The sequence below is a fragment of the Neolamprologus brichardi genome, chromosome 8 (assembly GCF_056152115.1).
Source record: "Neolamprologus brichardi isolate AB-2024 chromosome 8, ASM5615211v1, whole genome shotgun sequence".
In the NCBI taxonomy this organism is placed as follows: domain Eukaryota; kingdom Metazoa; phylum Chordata; class Actinopteri; order Cichliformes; family Cichlidae; genus Neolamprologus; species Neolamprologus brichardi.
Window position 1 is genome coordinate 3399108 of NC_142111.1, and position 23296 is coordinate 3422403.

At 40.3% G+C, this 23296-nt stretch overlaps 1 protein-coding gene across 2 annotated transcripts; it reads left to right on the forward strand.

Annotated features, from left to right (window-relative positions):
- The first annotated feature begins 1925 nt into the window (after positions 1–1925).
- On the forward strand, positions 1926–21377 carry sap30bp (SAP30 binding protein). 2 transcript variants are annotated; one of them, XM_087845281.1, is made up of 10 exons: positions 1926–2067; positions 3616–3725; positions 5490–5534; positions 10847–10886; positions 16185–16273; positions 19070–19161; positions 19277–19389; positions 19466–19575; positions 20199–20286; positions 20657–21377. In XM_087845281.1, the coding sequence occupies exons 1-10, from the start codon at positions 1926–1928 to the stop codon at positions 20833–20835; spliced, it is 1008 nt and encodes a 335-aa protein (XP_087701407.1). In that variant the 3' UTR covers positions 20836–21377. The 2 variants fall into 2 exon arrangements, with proteins under 2 accessions (XP_087701407.1, XP_087701408.1); XM_087845282.1 differs by having other exon boundaries at positions 1949–2067; positions 19466–19524.
- The last annotated feature ends 1919 nt before the right edge of the window (positions 21378–23296 follow it).

Genomic DNA, 23296 nt, shown 5'->3' on the forward strand with positions numbered 1-23296 from the left:
TGTTGCTTAGATATTTGTAGTGTGAAATAACTTTTTTAGTTGGCAGATAATGTGCTTCTTTCAGCTCTTAGTGTCAAATGATGGTATTAATAAGATTGTGTGAGTTGGTAAATATCAGGGCAGGTTTACCTGGTTTTCATCTGGTTGATCATTCTCTATACAGTGTACTAGACCAGCAGAAACCCACAGGGTCACCTGAGGACTGGGTGGAGTGGTTCCTTCATCGTATGCATCAGGAGCCGTGGGCACTGGGTGGTATTGCCGTCATTGGAGTGTTTGTTCTGGTAATTCTCTCTCTGGTCATCTTTGCTCTGATGTATGGATGCTGCTGCAGCTCAGGAGACAAGAAGACAAAGAGAAGGCAGAAGAATTCAAAGGACAGAGTCATTTAAGTGTGTTCAGATAAAAGAGAAAATGTACACTTTTCCACTTTTGAATTTCTTTGCTACATAGTATAGGACTCTTTTTTAAAAAAGGTTTCTTCAACCAAAATTTGAATGAAATTAAAATGCCCATATATTTTTTCAGTATCTGCAAAAATGGCCAGACCACATCGCAGACGCCAAACCATTGTTCCACTTTGTAACGCGTCATTGCCAAGCAGCTGATTGTAAGAATTGTAAAATGGTGAATGGACTGCATTTTCTACTCTGAGCACTCAAAGTACTTTTCACTACAAGAAGAAAATATTTAAATATTGCAGAAGAAAAATAGCCACTAATATCATAACCCTATTACACTAATAACTATTAAACTTTTTCTTCTAATTTATTCCATGTTTGACTAGCATTTGTGATTTGAAATGTTCCACAACCATTCTGTCAAGCTACACAAATGTTTGTGTAAATTCATATGTTTATCTAGTGAACTTTTTAGGCTCACACATAGTAAAAAGTGACTGTTTCGATGTGATTTCAGTGTGATTACACATGAAACCAGGTTGAGGGATAATAAGACACACATGAATTCAATCCAGGTATTAAGGAAGGAAGGTAAAAGAACAGTGGAGGGAAGTAAAAACACAGCCCTGCGAGAAACTAACCTTCAAAGTAAAATGCAAAGTGAACCCAAAGAGGCCCCCAAAAAAGAACAGAACAGCTATAATAAGTAGAGAAGGGGGAGAAAGAAAGCACACAGAAGAGTAAAATATTCAGAAACACAAGAACCAAAAAGTATGGCAACAGCAGAATCATAACAGCTTTATTCAAAACCATGTCATATGTAATCAAGAGGAAACAACAGCAATTTACTAGTTTTCGAATGAGTCCTTGCTCAAACCACTTCCTTTGGGTTATTAGTGAAGATGGATCACATTCGTTTTCCAAATATTAATTAGTTCTTACAACTAGAGATTAAATATTCACAGTACCTTAGAAAATCATATAAGATCAAAGAAATGCAAAATAACAAAATAATTTTTGTTATTAAACTCCTACTGGATACTGGGTGTTTGTTCTGAAGGTTGGTTTGCTTTACAGTGATGTATAAAACGTGTTGGTTTTTGTGCATCAAGTGTTTCTAGTATGTCAAAAAAAGGTCAAATACCATGTTGTCAGATATTGCAGGAGGTGTATAGAACAGGTTATGTATGCAGTAATGTGCAGCACAGGTTAAATGCATAACAGTTAGTGCATGAAAGCAGAATAAAATTTAAATGAGACTTTTAAAAAGTCTTAGCATCACAACTGGACATATTAGTATGAAATCATTCAGATTTTATAAGTTTTGGTTGGCATAAATGTAGTTTAGTGTTTCGTGTCTGTGAAACAATACCTAGAAAGTACATGTGTTGGGTGTAAACTGTAACGGATTTACACAAGTATTTTTAAAGCTTCTTCCTGGTACAACAATAGAATGAACGCTGGCCAACAAAATGACTACATTTCCCAGTGGCAGACCGGTTCCTTCGGTGTGTTACCGTTTTGATGACGTTATTATTCTGCGACCCACCGTTTATGCGATACTACACAGAAATGGCGAGCGGTAAAAAGAGTACGCTGCTGTCGTCTTTAGCGGTCTATGGAGATGATTCAGAGCCCGACTCTGACCCTGAACAAGAAGAATCAGGTATATAAACGTATTTAATTTCCTTTCATACGTTTAACGACTATGAAATACTAGTTCCGCTAGCCTTACTGTGGAACTTCATGTGGGAGCTAACGTTAGCATGTAGCTAGTTAGTCGATCTTCATGTTCATGTTATTTTGTTCGTAAAAAATAATATGCGCATATTTCGCTGGGTGGTGTTTTTTTTATTGAGAGAAACTGTTGCCAAACGGAAATTAACATGCGTCTTTAGTTAACGGAGGAGGGTGCGTTTTGTGTCAGGATACCGGGTTGTGTTCTTGACTCCGAGATAACCTCGTTCACTGGTGAGATAGGCCCTTTCTCAATTCTCCGTAGTCCGTACTCGCGTTCTCGGCGAGTCCGGACTTGCCGAGAACACGAGCACGGACTCGCGATTTGTACAATTGGAACACCAGCGTACTTGATGCTGTCACAGGTCCGAAGTTTTTACTGCCGTTCCTTTGCCTGTTTAAATCACTACACAGAGATGTGCTTCTGAATGTGGACGATGTGTCTTCTGCATGCAGTAATGCAGTTCTGCTTGTGTTGAGTGATGTAAACAAACAATCGATCTACGCTCTTCAAACATCAAAATTGATCATTTGATTTTTTTATGACACAGCAATGGTGAATGTTCCCACCCTCTGCTCTTTGTAATTTAACGCAATCTTTCCGTTTTCGTATTTTGGATATGATTTTTGAGTACACCTTCGCAGTAGCAATTGACTGCAAAACAAAGCTACCGGAAATGTACAAACCTATATCCCAGTATGTTTTCCCATAGTTGTGATCCACTGGCAGTTTTCATGTTGGCCTTATTATGTTTATTTCTCATATCGTCCTTTCTTAAAGAGCCAAAGCCTGTCTGTTGGCACACAGGGAACAAATATACTGATTTGTTTCTGGACTGCTGGATTATGACTTGTGACATAAGATCATTGTAATCCTAATTTTACTAACCCATATTTCAATTTGTTAATGGACAGAATAATTATCAGATTAATCTCAAATTAAGTAGTCATTAGCTACAGATGGATGTGCGTAATGTACTCCACTGGAAGCAACTAAACCAGTAGCAAAACCGCTTTACATTATTAACCCATTGATAAACTATACATCAGTATAAGGGGACCTTTTTGTCCACTGAGCTCTTCTAATTTTAAAGCTTAAAGTAAATTTCTTGAGAGCGAGAGAGATATGACATGTGGTTGTTAGTTGGCACAGAAGCTTTCAGAGCAGGGATTCATGAGTAAGTGCCAATTTAGGGAGTCGGTAAAGTTTTCAGAGTATAGTGATCATTAGTGAGGTCCCAGTGTTGCTGAGCTTTAGTCTAGACAATGAGGGCTAGAACAGACAATTTAAAACTGAGGACGAACTCTTTCTTTGGCTATTTCCTGTTGTCTCATAGGCTGGCTTACTTTGAGGTTTCAATAGTTAGAATGATATCACTCAAAATTAGTTATGTGTGAAATAAAATAATGATTTTGCTTCCTAATTAATTTCTTTTACTTCTGTGTCTTTGTGACTCCCCCTATCTCGCATCAATAGGGGGGCGTGTAGGAAGCCTTGTATATCGCTATGATGAGGATGACCTGAACCAAACCGTGGACCCAGAAGAAAAAGAGTCTGCAGATGAAGACAGCAGAGAAAACAACTCGGTAAGTTTTGAATTCTGAGCTTTGTAGATTTTATTTTTACTCATCAATCAGGTCCATTCCACTGAGGTCTCTAGCTGACAGGAAAACAGTTCACATGTTGTGTGCTCTCGGAGTATGTGGTGTGTTTTGAGACATTGAATCTTCACTGAGTACAGAGGGGTTTGGAAGGCTGATTGCTTGGTTGGATCTGCATCATAATCAGGATCTCCCCACTACAAAATCAGCATCACCAAAGTACTTTTTTCCCCTCTTTTCTTTTCTTTAGTTTTAGGTTCACATTATTTGATTTCTTTTAAGCATAAATGCAATCTTCAACATCCCCAAAAGTTGATTCTGTTTATCTGGATGTAGCGTTTTCAGTGGGAGAAACGTTTCGTCACTTATCCAAGTGACTTCTTCAGTCTCGGCTGACTGCAGGTTTCCCCAACCTTATAAACAGTACATTTGCATAATGACTGAAACTAGCACCACCGAAGGAGCAGTGGACTAGTGATTGGTGAGTGACGATTAATTGCGCACCAATTCCTCTGACATCGTCTTATCAGTGATTAGCTTACTATTCAGACATGACAAGTTAAATCTCCCACAGCAAGCTTAAACATGTGAGAGGTTGATTGCGCAGAGAATCGCTGAGCGTTATGTAAGTACGTGTGTAAAAGCAGCATGATTTAAGCTGGTATTTTAGTTCTGCTCAGCCAAATAAGACAGGTCAGGGTGAAGAAGGGGCAGCCAAAGAAAAGCTTACCACAAAACAGAAAAGGTATGACAAATCAGACAATGAGGCAAAAAAAAAGCGCAGCTTATTTGGTTTCATGGACAAAAGAATTTCTGTGGCTGGAATATGACGAGCTAAATAACATGATGTTCTGCCAGGTGTGTTGTGAGTTTCATTCGTTTTCTGAGTCGACAAGCGCCTTTGTTACTGGGACCAGTCATTTTAAGAAAGACCCCATCAGAACCCATGACAAATGCATTATTGCTCAGTCTGCAGTATCTTTCCCAGAACAAACACCAATTGCAAAAACATACTAAAAATAAACCTGAAAAATCTGTTTAGAACAGCGTACTATGTTGCAAAGAGTGAACTACCACTGGCACAATTTAGCAGTCTCTGCAAAATTCAAAAAGCAAATGTCCTAGATCTTGGTTCCACTTACCTCTGTCTTGTGACTTCAGTGGAAATTTCAGATTCAGGATCTGTCCTACACAGTTCTTACAAGTTCATAGAAATTTCTGTTCAATGAGAAGTATTTGAGTTGATGATTGTAATTTTTATACAGTTGTTGTGATTTGTATTTTAATAATTTTTTGATTAATTTTTGTTTCCATTACAATATTATACTTTAATGTATAACAGGGGTCTCCACACATCTAAAACCTGCAGGGACACCGGCCCTCGTGGACTGGGATTGGGGACCCCTGATGTATAATATTGTAACGGAAACAAAACATAAAGAAAATTGCTCTCTTTTTTATTCGGGCTACCTAAATTTATTTTGGGCTACCAAAAACTGAAGAGTGCCGGCTCAAAGGGCTACCAGAGATTTTGAAATTTTGCGAGCCTTGCTTAAGTTGCTAGAAATCACAGTCAGCCTTACAACCTCCCAGAAATGCTTTATTTAAGGCCCACTTGTAGATGAAATAGTTGACTAGTAGGTTTTCAGCCCAGTGCTGGCTGTTGGTCCTGCTGCTCGGCTCCCCATTATGTTCTCTTTTCCCTTTTGCCCCTTACAGTGTTAACCTTCTGCATTTTTGTTTTTATAGGAAGTGGACGAATCTGACGAGGGGAGGGACGCAGATGACTTTGAGGTATTTGAACACTGTGGGATTGATTAGATTTAGTGATTAAGCCTGATTAGTTTGTCATTCTGTTTTGTGACTAACCTGAAGCACAGCGATGTCGGCCACAACATGCAGCGATAGAGCATATTCACTAGATGGTGCTGTGGGTTCATGGATTTGAAGTACGCTATGAGTCACTGATGCATCTTCATGTGTGGCTTAAAGTGATGAGGCGAACCAGCGGTGTTGATTCTGTAAAGCACACTACTTGGACCTTCACACCATACTAACCCCACCCTTTGTATGTGTTTTCAAACTGTGTGCCAGCTTCCTGCTGCACTGTTTGGCACAGTTCACCAAGGTGAGAGTCATTCAAAAGCCAAACAAGCGGAAGCAGTAAGTCAGAGGATGTATAGCTTGACTGAGGCTTTGATTTACAACATTTCTGTGATGGCTGCCTGAGGGGATTTTGTGAGTTTTGCCTCTTGGTTATGCCACATCATGAAGTGATGGCAATGAAAGGACATTGCAGTATGGTAATGATAACTGTGGTTCACGGTGTGGTTTCTCAGTGCTGCGTGTATCAACATGTAGAGCTTTATTGCCATGGAAGCAAAACATTTCCAGGAAAGTTAATGAAACCTATTCTGTGTACTTTGTAGGGAAACACTTCACTTTCTTCTGTTGGGATGTGGTGCAAAATGAAAAAACAAAAAAACAATTTGCAGCTCTCGTTAACCCGTATTTTATTCACTATAGAACATAAGAATCCCATTCACACCATAAATGAAGTGCTTCAGACTGAGACCACCTCCTCCAAAGGGTCTCAGCGCAGTCGATTTGTTTTACTAGTGTGATTACCATGTTCACATCTGCACAAGTGAACTGAAGTAAGGCAGAAGAAAACCAGTTTGATTTAAATGGAGTAAACCTTCAGAGAGATTACAATGAATGTCTGACCATTTAAAGTATATTCATATAGTCTGGAGAATGTCTGTGTGCAAGGGACAGTTTTTATTTTACAAAGCATCCCAACTATTTTGGAAACGGGCCCGTGTGTGTTTAGTAGTGTTATATAAATCTGCTGCATTAAAGTTGCAGTTGCATTAAAGGCAGAGGTTGTCGTGTAATTTTGGCTACGTTGGGAGAGAGAGTTTAAAGCCTCGATGTGTTTTCTTGCTATTGTTACCATCACTAAGATATTGTTATAAAGCAATAGGATGCTACTCATTTTGGTTTTGCTAGAAATTCTGCGGCGAAATCTAGCAGCAGTGATGTAGTCTGCATAAGCAGATGTTAGGTCAACAGGCTAATATTTGGGTTTAGATTTAGAAACCCAAAAAGAGAGTGAATGTTTATATTAGCTTTCACTTTGTCCTCAAACTTATTGTTGTTTGCAGTTGGCTTATCTGTGAATGGCAGCTGTTAGGTGTTGGTGTGATACGTGTCTTAATTGTGAGTGTGCAGTGCCTCATTTAACCACAAAGACTGTTGTACTCGATAAGAACTGTGGTTGGATATATCCAAGTTCTCCTTTAATGTTTTAAATTGTACTGTGATCTAGTCTGAGATCTTAAGAAAACATTGAGTTTACACATTCGGGCATGGGAAGCTGTCTACTGGAATGGAGATAAAGGGGATAAAAAAAGGGGGTTAAAAAAAAATAAGACAAACTAAATGTCATAAGTGACAGAGCTCTGAAATATTTAGAGATATTATTGTCCAACATATCTGAGATCCTCACCTTCTAGTACCATCTGGTAAAAAAGTCAGTTTTGATTTGATGTGGTGGCCGATTTATTTCATTTACACATTTTTTAACCACTATCTCGACTATAATTCTCATTCTGTTACCCAAAATCTATGTGGTTTTATAAGTGTTTCGTTTTTCACATCAGCGTCTGTTTCACTTCATCTTTAGATTAGTTTAACATGCTAACAAGTAGCACTAAGGTGTTAATTGTTCCTTCGAGGCTAATGATCCTGGAGCTTGAACACTAAGGAAGGAGAAAAGCACTTGGCTGGAAAGGATGTGCAGCAGGTTCGGGTGATCAAGGATACAGATGGAAATGTCATAAACAAAAGAGAGTGTATTGAGAAGGTGAAATGAGTACTTAGAGGATCTCATGAATGAAAAAAATGAGAGAGCAGATGGAGGACAGTTAGTGAATCAAGGTGTGCAGAGGATTAGCGAGGAGGAGGTGAGGCCAGATATGAAGGGTCGAAAGGAGGTTGGCCCAGAAAAACGCTCTGAAGATAATGAACCATACCAGGAGTTGTTGAAGCTAGATTAAGGAGAGACGTGACAATCAGTGAGCAGCATTATGGCTTTTTTGCACTGCAGATGCAATGTTTCCTTCTGAGAGTGTTGAGAGTACAGATCAGAAGGAGCCTCACTGTGTCTTTGTAGGTCTAAAGAAAGCAAATGGTGGCGTGTGAAGAGAGAAACTGTGATACTGCATGTAAAAGTGGAAGGGAAGTGAGGGTGGTGCAGGACATGTATGAGCAAGAAAGATGACAGATGAGCAGTGAGCAGGTTTAAGAGAGCTGGAGGTACGCTCTCAAGAGAAGAGGAATGATTTTGGACAGAAGAATAACAGCAAGAGTAAAGGGGAAGGTTTGAGATGGTGAGGTGTGTGGTTTGGACACAGTGACGCTGAAAAAAGAACCACAGAGATCATTCATGGATGTAGTGAAAGAAGGTTATGTGACACAAAAAGGATGCTGGTAATAGGATGAGATGGAGGCAGATGATCCACTGTTTCATCTTCTCAAGGGAGCAGTCGAAAGGAGAGGGAAACAAAATAGTAATAATAATAATAATAGTAATAATAGTAATAATATTCCTGCTATTGTAGCAGTGCTGAATGAGTCTGTTATAAGAGGGCAGCCCACATGCTAAAATGCTGCTGCTGCAGAGGCCTGAGTTCAAATCCACTTGGAGACCATTTTCTGTGGGTCTTCCACACACAGAACTGTTCCTGGTGACAAACAGACTGAAGCTCATGTTCAGTGGAGTGCTCCTTTTAACGAGGAAGCATATCACTTTGTTTATAGTGTAGTTGATACAATTAAAGCAATCCGGTCAGTCTAAAATCGTTTCTTCCCAGTTTGCTGAATGTATACAAAACGCTAACAGCTGATATTTCATACAGCTAGGGCTGCCACGATTACGTCGACTATCAGAATCGTCAACGACTGATTTAATAGTCGACGTGTCGTTTGAAGCTTTGTAAGATCCCAAAAGACGCAGGAATAAGTGGTAGGATTTAAGAGTGTAATAACAGACTGAAACAGAAGATGGCAGCAGTGCATGTACAAGGATGCCACCTGCCGTTAAACCCCGAAGAAGAAGAAGCTGTGTCCCAGAATTCATAGCGCAGCCCAGCTCAGTTTCCAACAATGGCGGCAGCTAGTTAGTTTTAATATTACTGTTATTATTCATTCTGGGTCACAAAATAAATGTTTAGCATATTTTCAGACGAGAATGTAGCTGTGTAAACCTCAAATATCTGCTCAGTTTATCAAGACATCACATATTTTCAAAAGCGCTCCTACGTTTTTGGAGACGTCTGTTACCCACTAGCTCGATAGCTAGCCGGGGGCAAGGCTCACTAGAGCCGTGAGAACACCGGACTCCCGGTAAATCATTTTCAAACCCACCGCCGTCTTTCGATACTCAGGTTAAACATATATAAGTCACTTAGATAACATCAAAATGTTATTGTTTGGCTTTTTGTAGTATTTTATTTGTTCCTGAGTAAATCGGTTTGGCTGAGATTAAAGTTATAGTTTTTACACAGCTGAATAAAAGTCAAGCAGACAGCTGATTATCAGAAGTGTGAGATGCTCGAGAATATACTCCGGTGTCCTGTTATATTTTAGATAGCAAGGAGTTTATTAAACTTCACCGAAACAATCTGCAAATGTCATTAAAATTTAATAAACTATCATCTTGTCTTTATTTTTAGTTAGCACATACCTGAAACACTTAAAGCTGTAAGCTAATGATAGTTATATAAGAGCAGATGCTGCTGGTGCAATAAGCTGTACGTTTTATGTCCAATGGATGATGATCTGATTAGTTGACTAATCGCAAAAATAATCGGTGACTAGTCGACTATCAAAATAATCGTTTGTGGCAGCCCTACATACAGCTGTCTCACATAAATCCCATCAAGAAAATGTAGAATTAGAAGTAACCCCCTTATGGTGTATTCAACACCATATTCTGTTATTATAATAATGTAGCATTGGCCTTTATTACACTGTTTCCAGTAATTAAAACTTAAATGAGTAGATAAGTGATCCACGTCCCTCCAGTGAATAATGTTTTGGTATATGCGTGGTTACAAGTCCGTGTTTACTCATGCTAGACAGATGGCTTGACGATGTGCACAGTTAGCTGAAACTAGAAGGGCCTGTTGTTGATCTGAAAGGGTGGTAATATTTTTGGTGTGGCCTTGTGAGACTGCTAAATTTATATTCTCTGTACAAAAGTCCTCAAAAGCTGCTTACTGTGACCTTACTGTGAGGCCGAGCTAAAAGGGGAAGCCGTGCCAACTGGAGGATCAGTGAAGTGATGAGTGTTTGTTTGTTTTTTTTAATTAATTAATTCGTTTAATTTTAAGCTCTGTATCAAATAGTCTATTTATTTTTTTTGCTGGGGTTCTTTGCTGTATTTCCATGTCTTTCTGCCGTCCTCCCTCCTCCACCACCACCTTGTGATTTGGCCCACTTCAGGACAGTTCTTTGATGTGCCCGTGCAGTTGCTAGGTGACGGCATGATTCCTGTGAATAACAGCGCTGTTCTTTTGTGCTGAACCTGTGTTATGCCCACAATGCTGGCACAATAGGCGGCATATTTTAAGGGCTGTACAAGACTCCTCCTCCTGCTGAGCCAAGGCGTTCTCTGGAATCTTCTCTAAGATTTACAGTTCAGGCTTCTGTTACTGCTAAGAAACTGCTCTGTAGTGTGTGAAGTCTGCTTCTGGGTTCTGTGATTTTTAGGTTTCAGGTATACAGAGAATGAGCTTTTGTCTTTAGCTCTGTCTTTTTCACTTGTACAGTTTTCCAATTTCATTGTACCATTGTACTACGTATGACTGTGCAGTGACAATAAAGAGTTATCTAATTATCTAACACCTTTGATTAGATCATTCATCTCACCAATTAAACCCTAGCAGGAATCATGGTCTCATAATATCTATGACTGATGCTGCATTTATTTCCCACCATCGAGCACTAATGATAAAAAGAAGCCTAAATGTCCCCTGTTTTGTTTTGTTTTTTTCATTTTTCTACCCTCCCACTCTCACCCCTTTTCTTGTGATTTCTAGATCTCAGAAGCAGAAAAAAAGGACCCCAAGGAGCTAGTTGGTGAGTACACCCATGAACTCGCACGTGCTCACGCAGAATATAGAGCAGCAATTAAAGGATTAAACTAATCCTTGTGCTCAATCTTTAACTTTGAACAATAAACTGACCCTACACAGAAGTATTAGCCCAAGCCTGTGATATATTCCCCTCTGTTGTCCACAAGCTCTTAAAATGGACTTCATTAGAAGTTTTTTTTTAAAGACCTCATCTAATATATATATGCAGTGGAACCCCGACTTACGAAATTAATTTGTTCCCGAGGGTCTTTCGTAAGTCGATGCATCCATTGCACGTTTTGAGTGAGGCGCTGAACGATAGGCTATAGGCTAATTGCTAACTAGAACAACAATACGTCATTCAAGTAGAACACTGAAGCACAAGTACGGAAGCCAAGGGGTTGTCACATGATTCGGAAGGCATTGTGGGCATTGTAGGCTTGGCTGAGCCAATCACAGCCAGCGGTTTCGTTACTCGGGCATTTTGCCGTAACACGGGCAGAAATATTGCCATTCAGTGCCTTCGTAACTTGAATTTTTCGTGAAACAGGGTATTCGTAAGTCAGGGTTCCACTGTATATACAGGGTGGGCCATTTATATGGATACACCGTAATAACATGGGAATGGTTGGTGATATTAAAGTCCTGTTTGTGGCACATTAGTATATGTGAGGGGGCAAACTCCTCAAGATGGGTGGTGACCATGGTGGCCATTTAGAAGTCGGCCATCTTGGATACAACTTTTGTTTTTTCAATAGGAAGAGGGCCATGTGACACATCAAACTTATTGGTAATGTCACAAGAAAAACAATGGTGTGCTTGGTTTCAACGTAACTTTATTCTTTCACAAGTTTCTCTTTGTTCACAGCCATTAACATGTCGAAGAGGTTAACATGTGAGGAGCGGATCGAAATTGTGTTGATATCTGGTGAACGCAGTAACCGGGTCATTGCAGCAGATTTCAATGCAAGACACCCTACGAGACCACCCATCTCCCATGCTACAGTTAGCAAACTGCTCGCTAAGTTTCGTGAAACTGGTTCAGTGTTGGATTTGCCAAAATGTGGACGCAAGAAAACTGTCACTAATGAAGAAACATCAGTGGCTGTCCTAGCTTCATTCAGCAAGAGCCCACAGCGTAGCACTCGCCGCATGTCACTGGAGACTGGCATTAGTCGAACATCCCTTCGGCGGATATTAGCTACTCACAAATGGCAGCCTTAGAAACTCCAGCTACTGCAGCATCTCAACGAGGATGACCCAGATCGGCGCACAGAATTTGCAAAATGGGCAAAACAAAAACTGGAACAGGACCCTCAAAGGCAAACTTTTATGTGAATGAAGTTAATAAACAAAACCACCGCTATTGGTCTGACACTAACCCACATTGGATGGATCCCTCCAAGACTGTTGGAACAACAAAAGTGATGGGTTCGACATGTTAATGGCTGTGAACAAAGAGAAACTTGTAAATAACTCGTGAAAGAATAAAGTTACGTTGAAACCAAGCACACCATTGTTTTTCTTGTGACATTACCAATAAGTTTGATGTGTCACATGGCCCTCTTCCTATTGAAAAAACAAAAGTTGTATCCAAGATGGCCGACTTCTAAATGGCCACCATGGTCACCACCCATCTTTGAGGAGTTTGCCCCCTCACATATACTAATGTGCCACAAACAGGACTTTAATATCACCAACCATTCCCATGTTATTACGATGTATTCATATAAATGACCCACCCTGTACATATATATATATATTATGTGTAGTGTTTGATTAAGTCATATTGCTGTAAGTGCTCTGAGACTTTGCAGTGACATCAGCGACCACCTTAGAACTCGTAACTATGCAACTATGTAACTATGTTACTGACTGTAAATGAATGTAAAGATGCAGACAAGACCAGGAGGCTTTCATGGCAGTGAAATGTGGATGGCTATAATTATACTCCAGTACATTAGCCAAACTTTGTAGAGAAATACAGTTTTAACATAAACTGTATTTCATATACAGTTTATGTTAAAACTGTCCAATATCAAGTGACTGAGTGATTATAAAGATGGTTTTCCAACAACAGCCTTGTTGCTTTGCTGGTTAGCCACATAGAGCTGAGATGGTTATCGCCTGGTTAAAGTTGTAATCTTTAATAGTTTAATTTTATTCTTAATAAAGCCCACCTGAAATTAATTTAAAAAAATGTGATGATATATAGATGGCTGCTACGATCATCCAGGAGGTACTAAATTGCATTCGATTTACATTAGAGCTTGATATCTTTGCAGAAAACCTGTGATTCTTCAGCTGAATGTAATCTCTGGGAAATCCACAGTTTGCCTTTTTTAGTCTAGTGTAAAAAATATATTTTTAAAAAAAAAACAATTGTTGTAGAAAATTACACCTTTTGGAAAAAATACAGTATATATTCTGACGTATCCTTTGTAGAACCTAATAGCACTCAAAGCAAGTGCCTCAGACATGGCTGTAATTATTTGCTTAAAAGGATAATAATACATTTATTGAATTTCTTTCAAAAATATGTGAAAGAATCTGATTTCTTTTTAATCATGGCAGCTGGGTGTTGGTACAGTAGGTGTATGAATCACTACCTAGACCTAGTTGACTTATTCAAGCCTCTTAGTCCTTCATTTGTCAGTCAGTGGACAAACAAGGACCTGGCAGTGGTTAGTGAGTAATGACTGATCTGTACAGGTGTGTAAGGAAACATCAAATCAGGCAGGATATGAGTGATACAGGGAGTGGCGTTTTATATACCAACCTCTTAGACTGTAAACCTCTGGCACTGACCGTCTCTCTGCTGTTGGTTAATGCAGCCCCCAGCTGGATGCGGATGATGGCACAGATTAGGCAGTGCGACACCCATTCGACATGTGGTAATGCATTGCCGCGAGGGTAGACAACTCATAATTACAATTAAAATTATGTGATTTCTCATGGATTAAATGTTCTATTTTGAAAGAATGTCTTGCAGAAAACGAGTGTGAGAAGAGTTGTGTAACATATTTGTTTATAAGATGGATGAAAATGATTTTAAAAGGTGTCAGCACATCTCACTGTGTAATATCTGCCATCACTCTCCACAAGAGGAATGGCCTCTGCTCACAAATAATTTCCCGCTACCGTCACCTCTTCCAAACTTCTAGCCTGGCTCAGGCATAAAAACAAGTCCCAGAGGAAAAGAAGATGCACTAGCGCGATTTTAAAGCTTTCAAAGCAGTTGCTATTGCCATGAGTGTACTGTAGTGTCAGTGTGACTCATAGCCTGAGCCCGGACCCTTGGCATTCCTGCAGTGGAGCTCGGCTCCTCCGTCTTGTCTGTCAGTAAATGTCACAGAGCATCTGGCTAAAAGCCTTCTGTCAGCAAGCTGAAGATGGCTCTTTGTCTGTTTACTGAAGGGACGGACATTGTCTGCCTTTCCCAGAAAAAAACCCCAGGGCACAGACTTTGACTTTCTGTCTGTTTTTAGGCAGACAGATGGTGATTTAGAAACAGAATATAATCTTTTCTCTGTCTGTTTATCACTCTCAGATTCTTCCTGTTGTTTGCGAATATTCCTTCCCATGCTGAGCTGAATAATTAGCAGGGATTTATTTATTTTTGTATTTTTACACAGGCTGTGATTTATTCACACTTACACTGCTGCTACCATCCGACACACTTTACTGTTTAGAGTTTGTACAAGGGCACAAAATTATTAAGTAAATCTCAGGTTGTTTTTAGTGGATTAGCAGGCTTCCACACTGTTAAACCTTGTTGCAGCAGCACTGTTAGACAGTGTTTGCAAGTCTTTGTGTAGAGAGAGTTTTATAAAATACCAAGCTACCACCTAATGCCTCTGAGTCATCGGACTTGCCTTGTCAGGTTTTTATTGTTTGGTGCTGCAGAAGTTTTCTGTCTCTAATAACTGAGGTTTAGTGCCACAGACTATTTACACAAGACCAGTTCATGTTCACGTAACTGAATATCTCTGTATATCTCTAAACTAGTTCACATCTTAGGCATGCGTATGAACCTATGCACATGCATGCTCAGCTTTACTTTTGTGTCTAGCCAACAGAGGGAACGCCCTGCCCCTCCTTTACCCCAGTGGGGGAGGTTAACTATAACCATATCAGTTATCCAACAAAAGGGAAAGAGAGGTGCTCCGCCTCTTAGTCTTCTAACATGCGGGCAATCGGTGCACCAAAACAGTATAGACATGTGCGTCTCTGTGGACCCATATGATCACGATCAGCAGGCTGATGAAGATAGAAAATGATTAGCGTCGTGTCTGCACACGAGCAGAGTTCAGCTCTGGCACATGTTGCTTAACTGTGTTGCAGTAATGTTTCTGCTCACATAGAGCCAAGATGATGCAGTCTCCATTATTTCCAAACACAGGTTTTGCACTTTGCCTCAGTCCATTTTAAATGATGGCTTGCTAAGAGAATTGTCTATTTTTAATCCTGTAACACCTGAAGGGGAGCTCAGGTTTGGTTTTTGGTCTTGTGTCAGGAATTTGAATATATACTCTGATAAATGACTTTCGGTCTAACGGGATTTTTTTCCCTTATGTTCCCTGATGGAAAGCTGGGTGGGATGTTTTCTTTTGAATTGAATAAAAACATTAAATATAAGAATAAAAGTAATTGGGTTGTGTGTATGTGATGATGGGATTTTGCTCTGCTCTGTAAGCTAAAGTGTTCAACAAGACACAGTAAGCACTTTTTTTTGGTCTTTTCATGTCCAGTCAGGTTTTTACTTGTCAGTGTTCTTCATAGAACTTCAGCAGACACGAGTTCCTCCATCTGCACATACATGCACACTTGCAGCATCTACTCACCGAAGTACTGACAGCTCTAAATGACTGTGTCTGTGATTAAGAGTTAGAGTGACACAGAAGAATGCCTGGCCTGCAGTCAGAGAGAGACAAGTCGAGCAAAACAAAGGAGACGAAAGGAGTCTGCCTTTACTATACAAGCCCCAACAGCAGCCACTCCCTGCCTGGGACATGCTCTCTTCATACCACACTGCCCTGTAAAACTTACTGCCACACACTTAGGAGTAAGATGAACACAAAGGTGCTCAGGAATTCTCCAGTAATACTTTGACGCACATTAATCGAGTTTCTTCTCCAATTCATGTCCGTATTCCACCACCTTCTCTCCAATTTCTCATTTGGTAGATGCACTTCTACATTTTAGCCGTCTAACGTAGCTAATCCTGCGTGTAAAGACACGCAGGGAAAAGCCACAGAGGTGAAAGCACATTAGGCTTATGTTTATTTTTCTTTCCTTCCAGCTCTGTTTTCAGAAAAGGTGAGAAACATGTCACCTGACGAGATCAAGATCCCCCCCGAACCCCCCGGACGCTGCTCCAGCCATCTACAGGTATCCAACACCACTGTTAAACGTTCTCTTAACCACATACATTTCACTTGCAGCACACGCTTTAATGCTGTTGTATCATGCAAGCAGCTTGAGTAACACCACCCGGGCCACAGTTATGCCTGCTAATCAGATTGGGGGGGAGAGGGTGTGTGGTTAAAGCTGGGTTTGGGGTTTTATAAGGGCTTGATTGAATAATCTGTGGTTTTTGTAGACTTGTTTATGTGCTGGATAACTACTTTCCAGGTAGTAAATTCATCCTCCTAAAAGAACTTGTCATTAGCTTAAAAAAGAAGAAATTGGTTCCATGGGGAGAGAAAACAGTCTGCGCTCGCAGGCATAAGATCAGATTTAAAAACCAAGACTTCAAGTTTGAAACGCTAAAGGTTCGAAGCTGCCTCATCCACACACGAAACATATGGGATATTTATGCACTGAAAATAACCTCCTGTTGACGCCAAGCGACTCATTTAGCTTTCACTTGTTCCCTCTCGGGTTAGAAATACATTCTGGTGGCGACATAAATCCTGAGGCGCACCCCTGTAATTAAACCGGCACACAGTGTCATCCTCAGTCTGCTCAGCTTCACCACCGCTGATTTCTTTTCGCTGCTTTGCATTTTCAGCGCTTCCAGCTTGAGTTGGTTAGGTTTGTCTTCTGAGGAGCAAAGGCAGGTCAGGACATACAGCTGACTTAGTAAGTGAACAGCTCAGCAGTATCCCCTCTGGGCTGACACTCCCCCACCTGTCAGGCGAACAACTAATGATTCACCTTCACCATAACAGCCTGGATATCCCTGCCCTCTGGGCTCAGAGGAGCTGCAGCACATGTACTCTCACAGTATGGTTTAATTGGATTTCGCAAATATTCTGTTTTTCCTGTCAATTCACCAGCGCTGGAATGTGGCCACTTTGTGAACTGTTTCCAAATGCCTTTTGCAATCATACCGCGACCTTGGGATTAGAGCAGATTAGAGCGATCCACTGGCTGCCAACTCACTGAGCTCAGTCTGAAACTCGGATATCTCTGGAGAAGATTTCTGTTTTAGGAAAAGCTGACCACAATATCTGTTTTTATTTTTTTATAAGTCTGCATTTGACAAAATTTTGCTGCTGGAAAATCAAGTGAAACCTTCTGAGGGAGAGTCAGGAAGTGTCCAGACTGGTCCAAATCAGAGCAGCAGATTCACTATCATGTTATAGCCTAATAAAAAAAAAACAACAACAACAAAACACTTGCAACAGCTCCGATAGTTTTATCAGTCACCAGTAGGTTTGTTGGGGCTTTACATCAGTGTAAAGTAGATATTTGACGATTGTACCTGTTATAGAGAGAGTGTCAAATTGGAAGACTTGTAAAGATGTTTTCTTTTGTAGTTTAAAAGTTAAAATGTGACAACATGGTGTAGACAGTCTGCAACAAGTGTCACTCACAGTTTCCTCTTGTGCATTTTTGGCTACTTCTTTAATAAAAAGAGAAATAACATCACTGCCAGTGAGTGCTTAAATGCTGACAGGTGTCAGCTATACTTGTATAGGTTATCTCAAAGGATCTACATGTATCAGTGCAGAAGTATAAATGAAGCTCGGGCTTCTAATGTCATTTGTACAACACCTAAGTGTTGCTCTCATAACAAATGCATAACTTTTAACTAATTACAATTTAAGTGGGGCATACAGTTACTTTAAGGGTGCAGAGTTTCCATAGTGACAATGCTGTGAGCATGTTTGTTTTTGCATTTTCTGTGAGAGTCTATAGTGATGGACTCATCTTGGAACAAACTGCATATTTTGGTGCTGATCTATGCTTACCTTCAGCCATTGCCTTGTTTATTTCACTGTTTATTGACATCCTATTTGTGGTTACACATGTGGCAGAGGGATGCTTATTGAACCTTGAAAGTAAATAGAATTCATTATAGTAAATGGACTGGTTCTTATATAGTGCTTTTCTATTCATCTGAGCACTCAAAGCGCTTTACACAACTTGTGCATTCACCTATGCATACCCATTCGCACAAGCACATCAGCACATCATAGCTAACATTCACACACACTCATACTCCAATGGATACATCGGAGAGCAATTTGGGGTTAGTATCTTGCCCAAGGATATTTGGCATGCAGACTAGGGGAAGCCAGGAATCGAACCACCAACCTTCCGATCAGTAGATGACCTGCTCTACCACCTGAGCTACAGCCACCATAGTCCAGATATGTTTAATATTAGTGTGCTTGTTAATCTCAAGAATCCACACAAGATATTTTAATTAAGTCGGGGATTTATTGTGCACATTTAAAGAGTTTACTTGAGGAAGGTCAGAAAGTACATCTTCAAAAATAATTTTTTGTAGTTGTTTACATCAAATTATCCAGCCAATAGGGATGGCTTTTTAGAAAACACTAATATTAGAAGCACAGGAATTAGTTTCATTGTTGTTAACACAGTAACAGTGGACCTAGACATGTAGTGATGATAGAGATACCGCTATGGATGAACAAGAGCACTATCCTCTTATTTCTTCTTTTTCTATATTAAGACCTCATGCATCACTGTGGATCTGGGTACATGTGCCAGCTCTATGTGGTTTAGTTGAACGTGGATGTGAAATTTTCTCAGCAAATTCAGGAAACTCATCTACAGTAACTCTATTCCTGGTATAAACATGTTGTTTATTTCCTAAGTGACACTGCATTGTGACACAAGTGAAGTGAATTGTAACAGCGGTGTGTGTGCGTGTGTGTGTGTGTGTGTGTGCGTGTGTTCTCTTCCTTCACCAGTTTGTTTGTTTTGTAACAGGAGAAGATTCATAAGCTGTATGAGAGGAAGCTCCATGGAGATTTTGACACAAACGCCCATATCCAGCAAAAGAAGGAATTTAGAAACCCAAGGTATGCAGCTCAGCTGGAGAATGCACCCACACCGTCAAACGCACACATGGGCTGTCAGCTACACGTGACAGCAGATGTACTGTTCGACTCTTACGAAGCTCCTCTTTGTTTTCAGTATTTACGAGAAGCTCATTCAGTTCTGCGCTATAGATGAACTGGGAACCAACTACCCAAAAGATATGTTCGATCCTCACGCCTGGTCGGAAGACTCTTACTATGAAGCTCTCGGTAAGTCTTTTTATTTTGCGCTTACTTGTTCTTTGTGATTTCATATCAGCGCTCATAATTGCTTTTAATCCTCCAGCCAAAGCTCAGAAGGTGGAGATGGACAAACTGGAGAAAGCCAAAAAGGAACGGACCAAGGTGAGCCTAACGACAAAGAAGAGTGGATTACTCTGTCAGTCTGCATCAGGGGCAAGTCTCCACCAGCTGTACTTCATTTCTACTTTACCTCCGTCTGACACACAGAAATCAATGTTGCCAAGTTGAGCTCTCGTAACAGCAGCTCGGGCCCAGCCCAGGGCAGATGTACTTGTCGGCTTCACCCATTCTGGGTTGCTACATAAAAACCAACTGCTCCCCCCCACCCCCCCCAGTATGTCTTTCTTTGCTATGGATTCTTTTGACTTTATGCTGGGCATCATTTCAGACAGCTAAATGCTGGGGGAGATGGGAGTTTCCAAGGACAGTGTTGTTTAAAAACATAGTGATACCTGCTGCCATCAGCAGCATCATTCCTGCTGTTGCACTGAGCTGGACTTGAATGAACATGTAGAGCACAGCGGCTATTCTGCCTGATGTGAAATGAACCCACTGTTATGTAGCTACAGTATTCAAGCTAAGAGACATCAGAGCTGTTCACAGTATTTGTAGTTGTGCAAAATGCTTCACTTACATATTATTGTAACCTCTGCTGTAGATTCTTAAGTTGAGCTTTTCAGTGACTGCGGTCAAGTTGTTTTTTTAAACAATAATAAATCAAACAATTTAAACCAGTTTTTTAATATGTGTGTGTGTGTTGTTGTTGTTTTTTCCAGATTGAGTTTGTCACGGGGACTAAGAAGGGCACCAACCCCTCCAGCACAGCAGCCTCCACCACCAGCAACACCACAACTACATCCACAGGTAAAGCACTGCAACATCTGCTAGCTTCAGCTTGCTCCAGTAGTAGTGTGATCAGATTGGACCTCAGGTGTACACGAACAAATGAGGTTATTGGGTTAGTGAGTCCAAAAATCTTAAGACACTTCTTATTTGTTTCTATTTTGCTTCTTTTTCTTTGTGCTTTTTCAGGCTTTTTTGTTTGTTAAGCCATTGTTACAGATAACAGACACAGTAGCAAATAAACAATTTTAAACTTAATATAATTTTTAAACGCTTTGTTGCTAGCAGGCGGTCACAAAAACGAGATGAACGATGCATCCTGCCAATCGGTTAATCCAGAAAACACACACCTGCTCTTACTGACTCCTCCCCTGTGTTTACTATGTCACAGATGCCCAGAAGAGGAAAAGTAAGTGGGACTCTGCACTCCCTTTGACCCTGGCCCAGCCCACCCTCATCACAACCACAGCCACGCTGCCCGCCGTCGTCTCTGTGACAACAACAGCAAGCGGTACCAAGACCACCGTCATCTCCGCAGTGGGTACCATCTTAAAGAAAGCAAAGCAGTGAGGATGATGAACGGGCTGCAGCGTGACCGGTGGCCTGTGTTGTGTTGCATATGTGAAAAGTGATGGACACATTTTCAGAACCAGCCCACAAATTCTATCTGCTCCTCGTGGACTCACAAAGACTAAAAACTGCCTTCTATCTCTGGGATTGTATCTGCAATTATGGCATCACAAAGCCAAACTGAGCACGGGGACAATACTCCTCTGTAAATCTGATGCATGCAGATCTTTCTAAACAAGCGACTATGTCATTGTGCTTTTTTCTTTTTCTTTATTTGATGGCCACATTTGTTTATTTAAGACAGGAAATGGTTGAAACTGTAAAAGGGTCCCTCACAGAACAGATAGTTGAAATGTCTGAAGTTTATTTTTCTATCCATAGTTGTGGTACAGTATTTTCATGCCTGCTGTAGCACTCGATTGTAATCGTTCTTCTGTGGCACAGTGAATGACTCTGAGCTGAGATGTTTGTTTTTGTTTTTTTACTCTTGTACGTATGTATTGATAAGAAGGTGAATAAATGGATGAGATGTTGCCTTTTCACTCGGTTTCTCGTCATTTGCACAAACTGTGATCACTCAGTCCTCTGTCATTTCACATATGGCTGCTTCTAAGAGAGCGTTACGTCTTTGTGCTTTGAAAGGACGATCCGTGGTTATCCAGGAACAAGCTCTTATTGACTGCACGCATTGGCCTGAATCTGGACTGAAGACTCTCTCTGGCTTTCGTGCAGATGCCGCCAACACATTCAAACAGTTTCTATCTTTTCTTTCAGAGCGAAGCATCTGCGTTCCAGGTGAGGTTATGCTCACTCTAACCTCACACTCCTCATCTGACTTCTCTGGAAAGGGGAGTGTCAAGACATTTATGTGATTATGAGGTACTGGAGTGGGTTAAAGCTGGCAAGAATCAGCAGGCTCTGAGCTGCCTTGAATTTTAAATCAGTTCTTTTTAAAAGCTGCACATAGTTTTTCATAACCTTTCACACTTGGAAGGTGGGTGCAGTCCTTTAACTTGCCTAACTAAATATCTGAAATATGCAAAAGTAAATGTCTTCCTTGTTTTCCGGTTGTTTATCAGAACCTCACCCTGCGTTCCCAGTCATGATGTTGTCGTATAATCATCCACGATGGCCTGCAATTAGACTGATGTAAATATACCGTGCACAGCTTTGCGATTAACTTTATACTTTGTCCTCAATCACAAGCTGACTTCCTAAATTGGCTCTCACTCATTAAACCTTTGGTATTAGAGGCTGGAGAAGACTCGGCGTTCTGAATCTGAGCTGTCGGTGCGACTCCTGAGGGAGGTTTAAAGTGCAGATTATGGTTTAGCACTGACTCATTTATGACATTCAGTTGAATCATACCCACATTTGGCCACAAGCCTTTATAGAAGTCATGCATTTGGTAGAGTTGCATGTTCGTGTTCTTGTTGCATCTCAACATGTTTTTGCAGAGCCTGGAATGCAAATGAATGGCTGAAAAACAAGACTGCTGGTGGCTCCACTGTGATTTCTTCGAGCTTCACTGATTGAGGATAGAGGAAATGCAATTAGAGCCAGACTGGAGCTGATTGGATATTTGTTTTATCACGTTTGGCTGACGTTATCTGACTTGAAAGCTTAAAACTTGAGTTTTCTTTACAAACATTACCTTATTTGTGCCTAATATGTAATTTAATTCTATTTTACTCTTTGGGCTTTTTAAGCCTTTTATCCACCTGTTGGACAGTAATGCACATTTTATGTCCAGTAGTTCTTGGTTTCTGGATTGTTCTTAATTTTATTGATGTATTGTTATTGTTTCTGGATTATTTTAAATGTAATTTTTGTTTCCATGGTGTTTTGTCCTTTTACATTTAAATTTTTTTATCAATATTTGTTTTTGCTTTTTTTCTTATTACTGACTTCTACTGTGGAGCACTTTGAACTGTACTAACCTGAAAGGCGCTGTTATGAAGGCCCTTTGCTTTGGCGGGGCCTGCCCTGTAGTGCTCTGTTTGTCCCATAGTCATGCCTTGCAGGTTCCTGGGAGCACATGGCAAGTCCTCCCGGAGCATTTAATAGCTGGAAGTTGCAGTCTTAGATCTCTCCATTGACTCAGCGTTATGCTATTTGCTTCATGGGCTTTACTTCAGCTTTTACAGTTTGCACCACCATAATCTTGATACATTTAATATTCAAACAGTCATCCAACTGCTAAAACCCTGATAACACTGGTAGAATTTGGACAGAGAAAAGTTAAAGGCCCCTTTTTCCTGAAAACTGTCACATTAATTCAGCCATCTAGAAGTTAAAATATACATATGAAAATGGGCATGTATGTAGCAGTATATTTATAAGGTGTTTTTATAAACCTTCATACACAATTAAAACCTTAGTAAGGTTGATTATTCATTTTTATTTTGTTTTTTCTTTTTAAACCTTTTCCCCTTGGGTTATAATTCAAAAGCAACAAGAG